This window comes from Schistocerca gregaria, chromosome 2, assembly GCF_023897955.1.
Source record: "Schistocerca gregaria isolate iqSchGreg1 chromosome 2, iqSchGreg1.2, whole genome shotgun sequence".
Taxonomy (NCBI): Eukaryota; Metazoa; Arthropoda; class Insecta; order Orthoptera; family Acrididae; genus Schistocerca; species Schistocerca gregaria.
This window is the reverse complement of record NC_064921.1, coordinates 851099878-851116957: the sequence shown is the minus strand read 5'-3', so window position 1 is coordinate 851116957 and position 17080 is coordinate 851099878. Positions and strand designations below refer to the sequence as shown.

The following is a 17080-nucleotide window of genomic DNA, read 5'->3' as shown; positions in this document are numbered from 1 at the left end:
AATAGGGAGTAATATTCTTCTATATGACTTTTCTTTCTTTTTTTCTCCTCGGTACGAAAGTTTGCGCCAGTAGTCTGGTTACCCGTGAGAAGACCGCAAAGCAATGTGTTAGAAAAGTGGCTGTCACTCGGTAGGTTTTCACACACTATTTATTAGGTACAGTTTTGGCGTAATGTTAGTTCACCAAACAGTATCGTGTTGCCCAACAGGTTATCACAATGATAATGTTGCGACCAGTGCGTAATTACGGCATGTGACGTCGTTTTCCCCACAATTATCGCTAGAGTTGTTCTTACGCCGCAATAAAACTGACTCATGCACACTGTGAGTAGCCATACACCTGAAGTTATTACATACCATTTAAAGACAAACTAATATGTTATTTGAATAATCAGAGTTAATGTGGCCGTCTAGTTTTACATTAACGGACGATTACTGTTGTTAAAAATTACTATTAACAAGTCTGTGCGAAACACTCTGCTGCATTGTCGACACTTCGTGTAATTCCGGAGTATGATCCAAAGCCGCAGACCCTTATTAAAGTTTACACGTGTTATAGGGCGAATATAATGTTGTAAATTGTAATACTAGAAAGTAAGATATTTGGATGTGAAACAGTTTTTTCACGACCAGTTTCGACTGTAACTAGCTGTCTCAGGTCTACAACTACACGTCAGTCTCGTTTACACACTGAGAACATGCTCTGGTTCAATAATACAGTACCACACTAGTTTGTTAAATATATAAAACTTGCTAAATAAAATATCCATAGCACCAACAAAGAGTGCAGACGCATCGTCTTTACTCATGTACTTGTTTTTGCTCCTGTGCTCCGTGTTTGTGCTAAAGATATTTTATTTAGCAAGTTTTATGTACCTGACAAACAAGCGTGTAACTGTACTATTTTAATCGGAGCAAGTTCTCAGTACTTCAACGAGACTGGTGTGAAGTTACGAGCTACGTTTGAAGCTAATATCGCTTATTTCATTACCAGTTCCGACAGTAGACTCATCTTCAGATTCTCAGATCTCCCAGAAATATACGAGGGTTGGAATTTAAATAGTGGCAACTATTATTCATAACCAATACAACAGAGTTACATGTTTGCACGTGTTACTGTCCTTCAAAGTAGTCACCAGCGTTGTGCAGAACTCGTTGCCAGAGATGTGGAAGGCGTAGTATACCGTTAGCAGAGCCTGTTCTGTTGATGGTAATGGAAATGAGCGTTTGGCGTCATTGTCCGGGGCAGGTCCGGCCGCCTTGGTGCAGGTCTTATTACATTTGACGCCACATTGGGCGACCTGCGCGCTGGCTGTGGATGAAATGATGATGAGGACAACACAACACCCACTACCTGGGACGGCAATCCATCACGTTAACCACTCAGCTATCGGGGCGGACTCTGTTGATGGCGCGAATGGAGCTGTCTACTGCCTGTCGAACACCTGGAACAGTTCTGAAGCGAATGCCACGAAGTGGTTCCTTCATCTTCGGAACCAAATCAAAGTCACAAGGACTTAAGTCGTATTACTGTTAGTTTTTGGAGCATCACCTGCGACCATCTTTGCGGCAGAAGCGGTGACACTTTCTGCGCAACCCACCCATTATTTTGCACGACAATTCGTGGGCGCATACAGCGCAAGCTGTGGCTGCTCTGTTCGGTCGACGGGTCTGGGATGCACTGTACCATCCACCATACTCCCCGGACTTAAGTCCTTGTGACTTTGATTAGATTCGAAGATAAAGGAACCACTTCGTGGCATTCGCTTGAGAACTTTTCCAGATATTCGACAGGCAGTAGACCGCTCCATTCGCACCATCAACAGAACAGGCTCTGCTAACGGTATACTACGCCTTCCACATCGCTGGCAACAGTTTCTACACAAGGTTGGTGACTACTTTGAAGGACAATAACAGGTGCAAACATGTAACTCTCTTGTATCGTTGTAAATAAATAGTTGCCACTATTTAAATTCCAACCCTCGTATATTTCTGGTAGATATGAGAGTCTGAAATTGACAGCTAGTCTACTGTCGGAACTGATCATGAAATAAGCGATATTTGCTTCAAATATCACAAATTATAACTTACTAAAGTTGACTAAACACTCACTGAAGTCGCTCTCCAGTAAATTTACAGTCTCCTCCTCCCGAACAGGCCATGAAGTCCCAACGGTACCGACCGGCCGCCGTGTCATCCTCAACGCATAGGCGTCACTGGATGCGGATATGGAGGGGCATTTGGTCAGCTGACCGCTCTCATGGCCGTATGTCGGTTTCCGAGACCGGAGCCGCTACTTCTCAATCAAGTAGCTCCTCAGTTTGCCTCACAACGGCTGAGTGCACCCCACATGCCAACAGCGCACGACAAACCGGATGGTCACCCATCCAAGTGCTAGCCTAGCCCGATATGACGGGACCTGGTGTCACCACTGCGGCAAGGCCGTTGTCTCATTAATCCTCTTATCTCACGCCATATTCAGGACGCTGGGGATGATTGCTGGTCGTTTAGTATGTTCTGTTCGTCATTGCACTAAATTTCACCTTTCCACATTAATTTCGCTGCACGGCGCATGCAAGACAAAGAAAAATAGCACCAATTCTTGTTTCTACCTATCACAAATGCATACAAAACAGACGTAACTACCTACCGTTCAAACATTTTACCGTCATCTGTGCTACAAGTGGTCGCGTCATAATTGTTTCGGCTTCAATTAACTTGACTCAATCCAAATATTCGCACTGAGAGATCTCGACTCGAGGACAAAGAGGGTTGGCGATATACCGAGATGTTGCGGTCATTATATATCTGCATGTAACAGCGATCTACTTATAATAAACAAAGAGTCCTTTCGACAAGCTTCCTGTTAGAGGTACTCGTATTTAGAAATGAATGTCTCTCTAGAAAGTGTTTGTATACTCGTATGCATTTGAAAACGGCAATGTTATGGAAGCCTACAGACTGTAGCAAAAATCAAAGAATATTTTTCAAGCTGCGATAGGTCACACATATTCTTTTGATACGTTGTTTGTGAATTACTTGTATGAATGACTTGTCATGGTACACAACACACCGCTTCCGAGTTGTAGATGCTGAGTGACAGGGTGAGTACAATAGCCTAAACCGTAAAACTGAATAAAAGTGATTTTAAAACATATAGATGCGTGTGTGCTACCGCCTATCAGGTTTATTTACGTGCATTTGTTCTCAGTCGATTGTCGAATGTTAACGAAGCCAAAGATTACAGAAGAGCTAATCGCTGAAGAACAACAGCACGTAACAGACAAAATGACCATGGCTCCTAAATTTCATAATACCGGATTGTTGTAGTTAAGTTGATGGTGTTCTGAGTCTTGCAATGCAAGCTGCAGACAGCGCAGGACACTGAAACATCGTAGATATGTCCATTAATGCTAGTTCCAATTTCTGTAAGCAGTCAGAAAATGAAATCTTTCCACTTTTGACGTTAGTATACTGCTTGTCGCTTGGCGACGCGTATTAATTTTGGTTGTGGAGTGACTAATGGTGTAATGGGTTAAAGAGGTTGAAGTCTACCGTACGAAACGCAGTGGCTACTGAGAAGATAGATCACGCAATGCTGGTAATTTTTTTTTCATCACAACGGCAGCAATAGCAGCTCTCTCTTGGGGGAATATCGCCGACGAAAACAACTCCGAAGAGGCTCCATGTCAATAAATCAGCTGAAGAATATGATCACGATGAAGAAACTGGTGGATTAGGTAGTGCAGCACAGAGAAGGAGGTGGCCCATTCCCAGGGCAGTTATTAATGAAATTGCTGCAGCTACAGCCGATGGCGAAGCACATGCCTCACATTCTACACCAAGTGCGCGAGTTGTGTCATGGAAGTTGTCTCACACCTGTGAATAGTTTGTGAGTGTGTGGGTTTTATTTTGTCAAGTTGCGCAATGGATTGATCCAACAAGTACCCTTTGGCTCCCGCACGAAACAATTTCCACCTCACACTACTACAGAAGTCAGACGCTCCTAATGTACCAACAAGAACTGCTTGAAAAACATTCAGCATAAAATATCTTCTGGAGTCGTCTGCTGTAAGGAAAAGACACAAAAATATTCTATATTCTTACTTAACTAGTGGAATACTTGGGTACTGAAGTATCAGTAGTTAGCGTAAGAAAAACATTAAACGAATGAAAAAAATTATTTATTGCAAAAAATTCTGAGAAATCATGTGAAACTTTTTCTTATAAATTAATAAATTTCCGGGTTCTTTCCTCCCTTTTCTTTAAGAATGTTGGTGAGAGCCGCGCTGGGTAGCCGCGTGGTCTGAGGCGTCTTTTCATGGTCCGCGGAGCTTCCTCCGTCGGAGGTTCGAGTACTCCCTCGGGCATTGGGGTGTGTGTTGTTCTTAACGTAAGTTAGTTTAAGTTACATTAAGTAGTGTGTAACCTTAGGGACTGATGACCTCACCAGTTTAGTCCCATAGTACCTTACTTTTTTTTTTTTTTTGGTCATCAGTCTACTGTCTGGTTTGATGCGGCCCGCCACGAATTCCTTTCCTGTACTAACCTCTTCATCTCAGAGTAGCACTTGCAACCTGCGTCCTCAATTATTTGCTTGACGTGTTCCAATCTCTGTCTTCCTCTACAGTTTTTTCCCTCTAAAACTCCCTCTAGTACCATGGAAGTCATTCCCTCGTGTCTTAGCAGATGTCCTATCATCCTGTCCCTTCTCCTTTTCAGAATTTTCCACATATTCCTTTCCTCTCCGATTCTGTGTAGAATCTCCTCATTCCTTACCTTATCAGTCCACCTAATTTTTAACATTCCTCTATAGCACCACATCTCAAATGCTTCGATTCTCTTCTGATCCGGTTTTCCGACAGTCCATGTTTCACTACCATACAATGCTGTACTCCAGACGTACATCCTCAGAAATTTCTTCCTCGAATTAAGGCCGGTATTTGATATTAGTAGATTTCTCTTGGCCAGAAATACCTTTTTTGCCATAGCGAGTCTGCTTTTGATGTCCTCCTTGCTCCGTCCGTCATTGGTTATTTTACTGCCTAGGTAGCAGAATTCCTTAACTTCATTGACTTCGTGACCATCAATCCTGATGTTAAGTTTCTCGCTGTTCTCATTTCTACTACTTCTCATTACCTTCGTCTTTCTCCGATTTACTCTCAAACCATACTGTGTACTCATTAGACTGTTCATTCCGTTCAGCAGATCATTTAATGCTTCTTCACTTCCACTCAGGATAGCAATGTCATCAGCGAATCGTATCATTGACATCCTTTCACCTTGTATTTTTAATTCCAGTCCTGAACCTTTCTTTTATTTCCATCATTGCTTCCTCGATGTACAGATTGAAGAGTAGGGGCGAAAGGCTACAGCCTTGTCTTACACCCTTCTTAATACGAGCACTTCGTTCTTGATCGTCCACTCTTATTATTCCCTCTTGGTTGTTGTACATATTGTATATGACCCGTCTCTCCCTATAGCTTACCCCTACTTTTTTCTGAATCTCGAACAGCTTGCACCATTTTATATTGTCGAACGCTTTTTCCAGGTCGACAAATCCTATGAACGTGTCTTGATTTTTCTTTAGCCTTGCTTCCATTATTAGCCGTAACGTCAGAATTGCCTCTTACGTGCCTTTACTTTTCCTAAAGCCAAACTGATCGTCACCTAGCGCATTCTCAATTTTCTTTTCCATTCTTCTGTATATTATTCTTGTAAGCAGCTCCGATGCATGTGCCGTTAAGCTGATTGTGCGATAATTCTCGCACTTGTCAGCTCTTGCCGTCTTCGGAATTGTGTGGATGATGATTTTCCGAAAGTCAGATGGTATGTCGCCAGACTCATATATTCTACACACCAACGTAAATAGTCGTTTTGTTGCCACTTCCCCTAATGATTTTAGAAATTCTGATGGAATGTTATCTATCCCTTCTGCCTTATTTGACCGTAAGTCCTCCAAAGCTCTTTTAAATTCCGATTCTAATACTGGATCCCCTATCTCTTCTAAATCGACTCCTGTTTCTTCTTCTATCACATCAGACAAATATTCACCCTCATAGAGGCTTTCAATGTATTCTTTCCACCTACCTGCTCTCTCCTCTGCACATTTATCAATGGAATTCCCGTTGCACTGTTAATGTTACCACGGTTGCGTTTAATGTCACCAAAGGTTGTTTTGACTTTCCTGTATGCTGAGTCTGTCCTTCCGACAATCATATCTTTTTCGATGTCTTCACATTTTTCCTGCATCCATTTCGTCTTAGCTTCTCTGCACTTCCTATTTATTTCATTCCTCAGCGACTTGTATTTCTGTATTCCTGATTTTCCGGAACATGTTTGTACTTCCTCCTTTCATCAATCAACTGAAGTATTTCTTCTGTTACCCATGGTTTCTTTGCAGCTACCTTCTTTGTGCCTATGGTTTCCTTCCCAACTTCTGTGATGGCCCTTTCTAGAGATGTCCATTCCTCTTCAACTGTGCTGGCTACTGCGCTATTCCTTATTGCTGTATCTATAGCGTTAGAGAACTTCAAACGTATCGCGTCATTCCTTAGAACTTCCGTATCCCACTTCTTAGCGTATTGATTCTTCCTGACTAATGTCTTGAAGTTCAGCCTACTCTTCATCACTACTATATTGTGATCTGAGTCTATATCTGCTCCTGGGTACGCCTTACAATCCAGTATCTGATTTCGGAATCTCTGTCTGACCATGATGTAATCTAATTGAAATCTTCCCGTACCTCCCGGCCTTTTCCAAGTATACCTCCTCCTCTTGTGATTTTTGAACAGGGTATTCGCTATTACTAGCTGAAACTTGTCACAGAACTCAATTAGTCTTTCTCCTCTTTCATTCCTTGTCCCAAGCCCATATTCTCCTGTAACCTTTTCTTCTACTCCTTCGCCTACAACTGCATTACAGCCGCCCGCGACTATTAGATTTTCGTCCCCATTTACATACTGCATTACCCTTTCAATATCCTCATACACTTTCTCTATCTGTTCATATTCAGCTTGCGACGTCGGCATGTATACCTGAATTATCGTTGTCGGTGTTGGTCTGCTGTCGATTCTGATTAGAATAACCCGGTCACTGAACTGTTCACAGTAACAGACCCTCTGCCCTACCTTCCTATTCATAACTAATCCTACACCTGTTATACCAGTTTCTGCTGCTGTTGATATTACCCGATACTCATCTGACCAGAAATCCTTGTCTTCCTTCCACTTCACTTCACTTCACTTACCCCTACTATATCTAGATTGAGCCTTTGCATTTCCCTTTTCAGATTTTCTAGTTTCCCTACCACGTTCAAGCTTCTGACATTCCACGCCCCGACTAGTAGAACGTTATCCTTTCGTTGATTATTCAATCTTTTTCTCATGGTAACCTCCCCCTTGGCAGTCCCCTCCCGGAGATGCGAATGGGGGACTATTCCGGAATCTTTTGCCAATGGAGATATCATCATGACACTTCTTCAACTACTGGCCACATGTCCTGTGGATACACTTTACGTGTCTTTAATACAGTGGTTTCCATTGCCTTCTGCACCCTCATGTCGTTGATCATTGCTGATTCTTCCGCCTTTAGGGGCAATTTCCCACCCCTAGGACAAGAGAGTGCCCTGAACCTCTATCCGCTCCTCCGCCCTCTTTGACAAGGCCGTTGTCAGAATGAGACCGACTTCTTATGCCGGAAGTCTTCGGCCGCCAATGCTGATTATTTATCAAAATGTAGGCAGTAGCGGGGATCGAACATGGGACCGAATACGTTTTGATTATGAATCAAAGACGCTACCCTTTTTTTTTTAAAATTTTGTTTCTTATTGATCGATGTGTTTGGTCATTGCGGACGTTTCAAGACATCCTGTTCAAGTTCAGTGGTTGTTCCTCCCACTCAGTTTTTTATTACAGAGGGCAACTGACTCTCTGACCGAACACGCTGAGCTACCGTGCCGGCTCCCCTACAGCACGGCTACATAAGATGAATACCTTATATAAGATAAATACCTTACTACAAATTTCCAAAAAATTTCATTGATCCGTGGCTGGCTCGCGTCATGTCTTGTCTTTTTTTATCATGAGTTGCAGTCCATTGGTGTCTTATTTCTTCTTGAATTACCGCTATAACGTTGGTGTCTTCTATTCGTGAGTGGCAGCAGCAGCCACATCAAAGATAGCACAGCAGTACTAGTAACGATACTAGTACTGCTGTACTATTTTTGGTGAGGTGGATATATTTTCAAGCGGTGCTGATTGTGGCAGTCAGTCGGTTGGGGCAGAGCAGCGAGGAAGCCTCCGTGGTGTGTGGTCAGGCCAGAGCCGCTGGCGGCGTGCAGACGCAGTTGGAGTTGTGTGGCGCTTCTTGCGAGGGTTACCAAGTTCGTCACCCACCGATCCTGGTCACTAAAGCTGAGTGCTCACTTAACCTACTATCAAGCCTCAACTGCTGTCACATCTCTTCGTTTGACCCTGTTTGTCGCTTTCTGGGAGATCCTGCTAGCAACAACGCATGTGCATTGAACTCGGCTAGAATCGCATCCGTCTTCCTGTGTGGTGTTTAACTTCATTTAATTCGTTCCTTCATTAATGAAGTGTACCAGCGGTATCTTCTGCCTTGTGGCCGTTCACGTTCCGGTGACCTGCCCTGGTCGTTCACGTAGTTCTTGGCAGTGAATTTTCCTCGTCCTGTTGAAGCTGTCGAGCACGGCGTGCAGTTCGACAGCTGAGATGTTGTTGGTAGTTCTGGGCGTTTATTCTGACTTGGCTGGATTGGGCACCAGTGTCCAGAACGTTGTGCTATTGACATCTTCTTGTCGCTTTGCTGGCCTGGTGGAGCAGAATTGATCTTGTTGGTTAGGTTGGTTCGTCAGCTGGCTTTCGGTTGGGTAGCCTTCCGATTAGGAGGTTGTCGGTCTTGCTGCCTGTCCCACCTAAACGAGCATCAGTGTTACCTTCCCAGGACGATCCTTGGAACCTCCTGAGCGCCGCTCCTTGTGTGTTATTCATGGTGAGAGGTGATGCTTGAAATGTAGTATTCTCGGCACACTCTTGACACTGTGGATCTCGGAATACTAAATTCCGTAACGATTTCCGAAATGCAATGTTCCATGCGTCTAGCTTCAACTACCATTCCACGTTCAAAGTCGGTTAATTGCAGTCACGCCGCCGTAATCACGTCGCAATCGTTTTCACGTGAATCACCTGAGTACAAATGAGAGCTCCGCAAATGCACTGCCCTTTCAGACCTTGTGAACGCGGTATTACAGCCATCTGTATATGTGCATATCGCTCTCCCATGACTTTCGGCCGGCCGCGGTGGTCCCGCGGTTCTAGGCGCGCAGTCCGGAACCGTGCGACTGTTACGGTCGCAGGTTCGAATCCTGCCTCGGGCATGGATGTGTGTGATGTCCTTAGGTTGGTTAGGTTTAAGTAGTTCTAAGTTCTAGGGGACTGATGACCACAGCAGTTGAGTCCCATAGTGCTCAGAGCCATTTGAACCATTTGAACCATGACTTTCGTCACCTGAGTGTATATTCACTGAAAATCATTGAATCTACGGGCCGCCCCCGGTAGCTGAATGGTTAGCGTGACAGATTATCAATCCTGTGGGCCCGGGTTCTATTCCTGGGTGGGTCGGGGAATTTTCTCCGCCCAGGGACTGCGTGTTGTGCTGTCATCATCATCCTATCATCCTTATCCACTGCAGGCCGCCAAAGAGGCGTAAAATTGAAAGACCGCCACCCTGCGAACGGATTACCCGACGAGGGACCCGAACCTTACCATTAAATGAGTCCTTTTTGTCAGTGAGCACATAGTGTGTTGTGGGCTAATCACTCCGTTGTATTTTCTCTGCCTCGTGATGACTGGGTGTTGTGTGATGTCCTTAGCTTAGTTAGGCTTAAATAGTTCTACGTTCTAGGGGACTGATGACCATAGATGTTAAGTCCCATAGTGCTCAGAGCCATTTGAACCATTTTTATACTCCGTTGCATAAATAATTCTAAAGCCAAGATCGCTTAAACACTGTTTACTAGATGGCCGGTTTCAACACACTAAAGGTGCCATCATCGGATCAGAATGTAGCTTAACATGCATAAATCATTTGGATATAACGATACTTGAGGCAGACCAGCTGATATGAGAGCAGATGGTTTTTAATTTTTATTTCTGCGACAATGATTTGATATAAGCTGGTCTGCCTCATGCATCGTCATATCCAAATGATTTATTCATGTTAAGCTACATTCAGATCCGATGATGGCACCTTTAGTGTGTTGAAATCGGTCATCTAGTAAACAGTGTTTAAGAGATCTTGGCTTTTGAATTATTTGTAAATAAATAAATTGAATCTAGTACTCTATGCATATAATTTTCAACATCCTTGTGTAGCATCGCATTTCCATTAGTTCTAGTGTTTAGTTGTCTGGGTTTGCAAAGTCCGTATTTCACTTTCTGAAGTTATTGGTCCCAATTGTTAATTTCATATTATTGCATCATTTAGAAGAGAAAGTACTGCAGATTTATTCAATTTCCAGGGACAGTACATGAAGGTTTGTGTGCCGTTAGGAGGGGCGATCGATAAAACGAATTCAACAACCAGTCCTTTAGGACGGTATTTTTATGTCGAAATATACAATCCCGGATAATTTGAAGTTCCTTGAATTTTCTAGCTGTTACTTGCCGCAGCCCTAAAATTCAGGAAGAATGCTTTACAAAATAAAGACGAACTTCGTTTAGCTGCAGCTTTAACACGGATCTGTACTGAATGTCAGAATAGTTTGATTGTGACTCATCAGTCATTCCGGTGACGCGTTACCGCACATAATCTCTCAGCAGGCGATGTTCCTCTTCTAGAGCGCACTGCTGATTGCAGTCGGAAGGCACCCCGCTAAGAATGCGCCAAAGACTAATTAGCGCCATCGTCGCTCCTAGGAAGCCGTACTTACTTCCACCAAGTTTTGATAAGCTCTTCATCAATAGAGCAGCAGGATATTTCCAGTAATAAATCCTTTAGCCTCCTCTGAAACCTAATAGCTAAATTTTTTGCAGTTGGCACTACGTTGCTGAAACGATGCATTACTGAGCAATGGACAACTTATTGAACCAAAGCAAGTGGTTTTTAAGTCTCTACCTAGGCGGTTTTTATACCAAATGATGATTACGAGGACAGAGCTGCGAGTTTTAAATGTAGATTAATTATTACGAATATTCTGTTAACAATTAAATACATTGACGGAAAAATCGCAAGGCCAAAAAATAATTGATGTAGAGTAATGAAATTTATGGAATAAATTTTCCTCTGTAACATATTTAAGTGACTAATAATGCAATATCACAGATTAATGTGACCCCGATGAGCCATTGCAAATATGAAATGATAGTTCACTAGTAAGTGGTGTACCGCCAGAATGCTGAATGCTAGCAAGCAAACGTGCTTGCATTGTGTTGTACCGGCGCCGTATGTCAGTTCGTGAAATGATGTTCCATGCCTGTTGCATTTGGTCGGTCAATACAGGGACGGTTACTGCTGGCTGTGGATGACCCTGGAGTTGTCGTCCGATGATGTAACACATATGCACGATTGGAGACAGATCTGGTGATAGAGCAGACCAAGACAACAGGTCGTCTCTCTACAGCGCATGCTGGGTTACAACAGCGGTATGTGGGCGCGCGTTATCCTGCTGGAAAACACACCCTGAATGGAATCACAACTCCTCCTTGGTGCTGCTATTTTTTCCAATTTATAACGAGAAGTTGCAGTTAGTATCGTCAGTTAAGACAGTGCAGGATACTACTGAATGCACAACACAGTGCTTTGGGACTTGGCTTCATAAGTAATCGTAAAATATTATACCGTCTGAACTAAGGGTAAAAGCTAACTTAAGTATTGCATATCTAGATTTTTTTATTTCACCTATGGTTGGAAAAATTCGTATTAGAAATGAAGATTTATTTAATACACACAGGAAAAAAAGTTTTGCATCACCACGTTTTCGAGAGTTCTGGAACATATACAAAAAATTGGAATAGAGATCAACATAAACATCATTGCCGCCGTTTTTATTGCTCATAAAAACCACACATTGCATGTTGTACCACCTCATAGCGAGACTTCCAGAGGAGGTGGTGCTGAGTGCTGTACACACCGGTACCTCTACGTACGTAGTACGTCCTCTTGCATTGATTCGTTGTGGCATACTATCCACAAGTTCATCAATGCACTGTTGGTCCAGATTGTCCCACTCTTCAACGACGATTCGGCATAGATCCCTCAGAGTGGTTGGTGGGTCACGTCATCCATAAACTGCCCTTTTGAATCTATCCCAAGAATGTTGGATAGGTTTCATGTCAGGAGAACACGCTGGCCAGTCTAGTCGAGCGTTGTCGTTATCCTGAAGGAAGTCCTTCACAAGATGTGCGCGATGGAGGCGCGAATTGTCATCCATGAAGACGAATGCCTCGGCAGTATGCTGGCGATATGGTTGCACTATCGCCCGGAGGATGGCATCACATATCGTACAGGTTACGGCGCCTTTCATGACCTCCAGGGGCGTACGTCGGCCCCACATAATGCCACCCCAAACATAGGGGAGCCTCCCCACTGAAGAGATGATGCGCATGTGACCCAAGTACGTTTTTCCAACTCATTGGTGTACGTTGAAACGCACGTTCAGGGTATCTGACATGCCAAATATTGCTCTGCACGTTCGGAAAGACTCCGCAACTTGGTTTTTTCTCGTTATGACGTCAGAAACGCAACACTCGATTGCACACTCGGTGTGCCGACGAGCTGAAGGTGCATAGCCTCTGGCCGCCAGACACTGCGGATGCTCCAAGACGACAGACGAGACACTTCTCTTTCGACGTTTGAAATGAACAAAGTAAGAGCATATGGGCTATCAGACCAATTGTGTGATTGGATTGAAGAGTTCCCAGATAACAGAACGTAGCATGTCATTCCCAATGGAGAGAACTCTTCCGAAGTAAGAGTGATTTCAGGTGTGCCGCAGGGGAGTGTTGTAGGACCGTTGCTATTCACAATATACATAAATGACCTTGTGGATGACATCGAAAGTTCACTGAGGCTTTTTGCGGATGATGCTGTGGTATATCGAGAGGTTGTAACAATGGAACATTGTACTGAAATGCAGGAGGATCTGCAGCGAATTCACTTATGTTGCAGGGAATGGCAATTGAATCTCAATGTAGACAAGTGTAATGTGCTGGGAATACATAGAAAGATAGATCCCTTATCATTTAGCTTCAAAATAGCAGGTCAGCAACTGGAAGCAGTTAATTCCATAAATTATCTGCGAGTACGCATTAGGAGTGATTTAAAATGGAATGATCATATAAATTTGATCGTCCCTAAAGCAGATGCCAGACTGAGATTCATTCGAAGAATCCTAAGGAAATTCAGTCCGAAAACAAAGGAAGTAGGTTACAGTACGCTTGTTCGCCCACTGCTTGAATAATGCTCAGCAGTGTGGGATACGTACCACGTAGTGTTGATAGAAGAGATAGAGAAGATCCAACGGAGAGCAGCGCGCTACGTTACAGGATCATTTAGTAATTGCGAAAGCGTTACGGAGATGATAGATAACTCCAGTGGAAGACTCTGCAGGAGAGATGCTCAGTAGCTCGGTACTAGCTTTTGTTAAAGTTTCGAGAACATACCTTCACCGAGGAGTCAAGCAGTATATTGCTACCTCCGACGTATATCTCGCGAAAAGACCACGAGGATAAAATCAGAGAGATTAGAGCCCACACAGAGCCATACCGACAATCCTTCCCACGAACAATACGAGAGTGGAATAGAAGGGAGAACCGATAAAGGTACTCAAGGTACCCTCCGCCACACACCGTCAGTATGGATGTAGATGTAGATGTAGACTTACGAAGCCACTAGGAGGGGGGCCAGCGGTTTACTCTTGAACTCCCAGCCACCGCGCAATGCTGCTAGCAACTGTCGGTGGACGATTGCAGTGTGAGGCAGGAATGTGTGGGAGCTCGCGTGCCAGAGTTTGGGCGGCAGACGGGCGACGCCAAGCGGCTTCCGGCGGCGCTCGTGTCGGGCAAGACAAGGAGGCAGGGCGCGTGCCGCACGCCGCACGCTCGCCCACGCACCTGGCGGGGGCCGTCTGGAGAACGCCGGCGAGCGCCACCTCCGTGTCGTCACTCCCTCTGCACAAAGGCTGCTGCGCGGCCTAGTGCGCTGTGTGACGTCACCTATCCCTGACAAGGAGTGGTCCCCAGCGGTGCGACCGAGTTTTTGAAACTATCTACTCGGTGATGTAGCTGAAAATCCCAGGTATCACACACTGGCGGGCCCTCGTTTGCGAGCAACTGACGAAAAAAGAAATCACAATTTTTTGTCGTACTCCATAGCGTTAAAAACGTTGATTTACATAGTCTGCCTGCGTGGTATTTTGGAATGCCGGCACGGTAGCTCACCGTGTTCGGTCAGAGGGTTAGCAGCCCTCTGTAATAAAAAAAAACTGAGTTAATCGATCGACAACGAACTCTAACGGATGTCTTACGACGTCCGCCCCGAGCAGATGGAACGAACAAATATGAACGAAATGAGATTAAAAAAAAGAAAGTGGTCAGCGCGACGGACTGTCAATCCTAAGGGCCCGGGTTCGATTCCCGGCTGCGTCGGAGATTTTCTCCGCTCAGGGACTGGGTGTTGTGTTGTCCTTATCATCATTTCATCCCCATCGACGCGCAAGTCGCCGAAGTGGCGTCAGATCGGAAGACGTGCACCAGGCGGGCGGTCAATTCGACGGGAGGCCCTCGTCACACGACATTATTATAATATTCCTTTGTCACTTCATTTTCATTACCGTACGAACATTTTCATTTGTTCCATTTTTTCTTTATATCATTCTTTTGCCAGTCAGAATTTTTTGTAAATATGAATTTAATTACATTTATCTATTATTACAGTCAATTAGTGGAAAATTGCAATCTATCACTTAAAAAACAAAAGATGAAATATTCTATCTGTATTTGCACAATGGTGTGAAACGTGTATTTTTGTTACCAGATGAGCAACTTTCTTTGCACGGAATCGTCACACAGACATTTAAAACATAACCTAAATACTTTCTGCTCTATGGATAAAAAATACACATGAAAATTTATATGAAAGACGTGTTTATAAGTAAAACGAAATTAAATCAAAATGAGAAATAGATATAAGGAATGCAGTAATGTGGACGACAAAGTCGGGTGATTAAACTAAAGAAAGTAAAACGAAATTAATACATAAAATTAATTAAAAATGCATGAACAAAGCTTTCAAGTAGAGAAAGAATAATAGAAAGAAAAATGAAAGGAGTGCAGGAGTTGATATTTTGATTAACACTGTCTGACGGAGAAATTGAATTAAAAATTTACAATTAATTTAATTAATTGAATAAAATGGAGATCAAAATCATTTCGATAAAGATTTAAAATGGAAAAACGGTACTGTACCTAACTAGATTCTAAACTACAACCTCCTGCATACATAGCTGTTATCCTGTCCGTTACACCATGCAACCACAGTACAGCACGCAAGTTTTTTAACGCTGCAGAGTACCACACAAAATTCTGATTTTTTTTTCGTCAGTTATTCACAAACGAGGATCCACTGATTCGTGAGCTACAGTGTGAGGACATAAAGAAGAACAAACATTATTTGACTATGGGCAACAAAGATTTCAGTTTTCCTTTCTTGAAAGTCGCCTCTCATATTTGCGTATCCGATACTCATTTAAAAAGTGCCATTCCTTAGTTTCAATCATCATAATAGATGTTTTTGGGAATCCTGTAACTCTGTCCTTCACGATTTAAATAATGAAGCTCTGCACTAGTTACATATTTTTTTTGTTTAATACGTCTTTCGATAACTTATTCTCTTTATCAATAGGAAATATTTACACAGGTATTTTATATAAAGTTCGTATGTATGTTGTTCTGCCTCCCTTCCCCTGCAGTTGTCGTTTTTACAGTCTACTTCAGTTGGACAGATTTAGTTTGCCCGATTTTACGAAACATAACATAAAATACCCATGTAAATATTTGTACTTCATCATGAGAATAAATTCTCACAAAGCATAGTGCAAATAATGGAAAAATTTGTAACTATTGCAGTGTTTCATCATTTAAATCATGAATGCTGTTTCTGCTAAAGACCGTGTTGTGGATGGGTTAAGATGTTTAGCAACAGGCGAAAGCTATTCCGGCTTGCAGTATAGTATTCGAATCCCATTACACATATTATTCAATAAACGTGTGAACCACCATAATACACATAAGGAGAAATTTATGAAGCATAAGTTAGGTTGTTTAGACTACAAACAAATACATTTATTTCACTTGTGTATAAATTGAACACTCTTGGCTTTTCACATGGCCATGTCTTTCTTTTCTGTTTATATGCTAGCTAACATCAACCACTGATTGCTGTAGCTATTTGCTTTTAAAACTTCAGCTGCTTATTACGGTGTTAGCATTCAGGGTGCTTTGGGTTATAATTTCGCGTTCTTCGTACTTTGCAATATCACTGTGTTTGTAGCCACGCAGCAAATACACTTCGACATTTTACAGCTTGAATGCACTAAAGCAAGCGAATCGACACTAATACAATGGCGAACTATGATCAAAGCTAGGCCCTCGTTCAAACTTTTATCAAAGATTTTTGCTAAAATCTTATCAACTACAGTGTCAAAGAGTTGACCAAAGGGATTAGATAGGTATCTATCGTTGGCCACGAACACTGCGAGACGCCGGGGTTGAGAGGTAGCCATTTCACCCAAATTCATTAAAGAAATCCATATTATTTAGGCTAATACACTCAATTCTTCCTTTAACTTCGGCAGTTCCTATCAAGCAACAGAAAATGTATGGAGGAAATTATGATATTGCCCTATTTGTGATCAATTTAAGAGTTGCTCCTTCGACGTAATTCTATTTGTGATAATTTAATAGCTGATCACTCTTATCTGGCAAAATCGCTTGAAAATAAAGGTGAAATTCTACTAATGAATAACGCAAAGATTTTGTTATCACAAAATGATTTATTGCGA

At 42.9% G+C, this 17080-nt stretch overlaps 1 protein-coding gene across 1 annotated transcript in view; it reads left to right on the top strand.

Annotated features, from left to right (window-relative positions):
• Positions 1-17080, top strand: part of LOC126336008 (uncharacterized) — a 1808067-nt gene that overhangs the window by 1789390 nt on the left and 1597 nt on the right. Inside the window, exon 5 of the mRNA XM_049999486.1 lies at positions 13969-14215. Within this exon, the coding sequence (XP_049855443.1) occupies positions 13969-14215 (247 nt within the window). The remainder of the gene's footprint in view (positions 1-13968; positions 14216-17080) is intronic.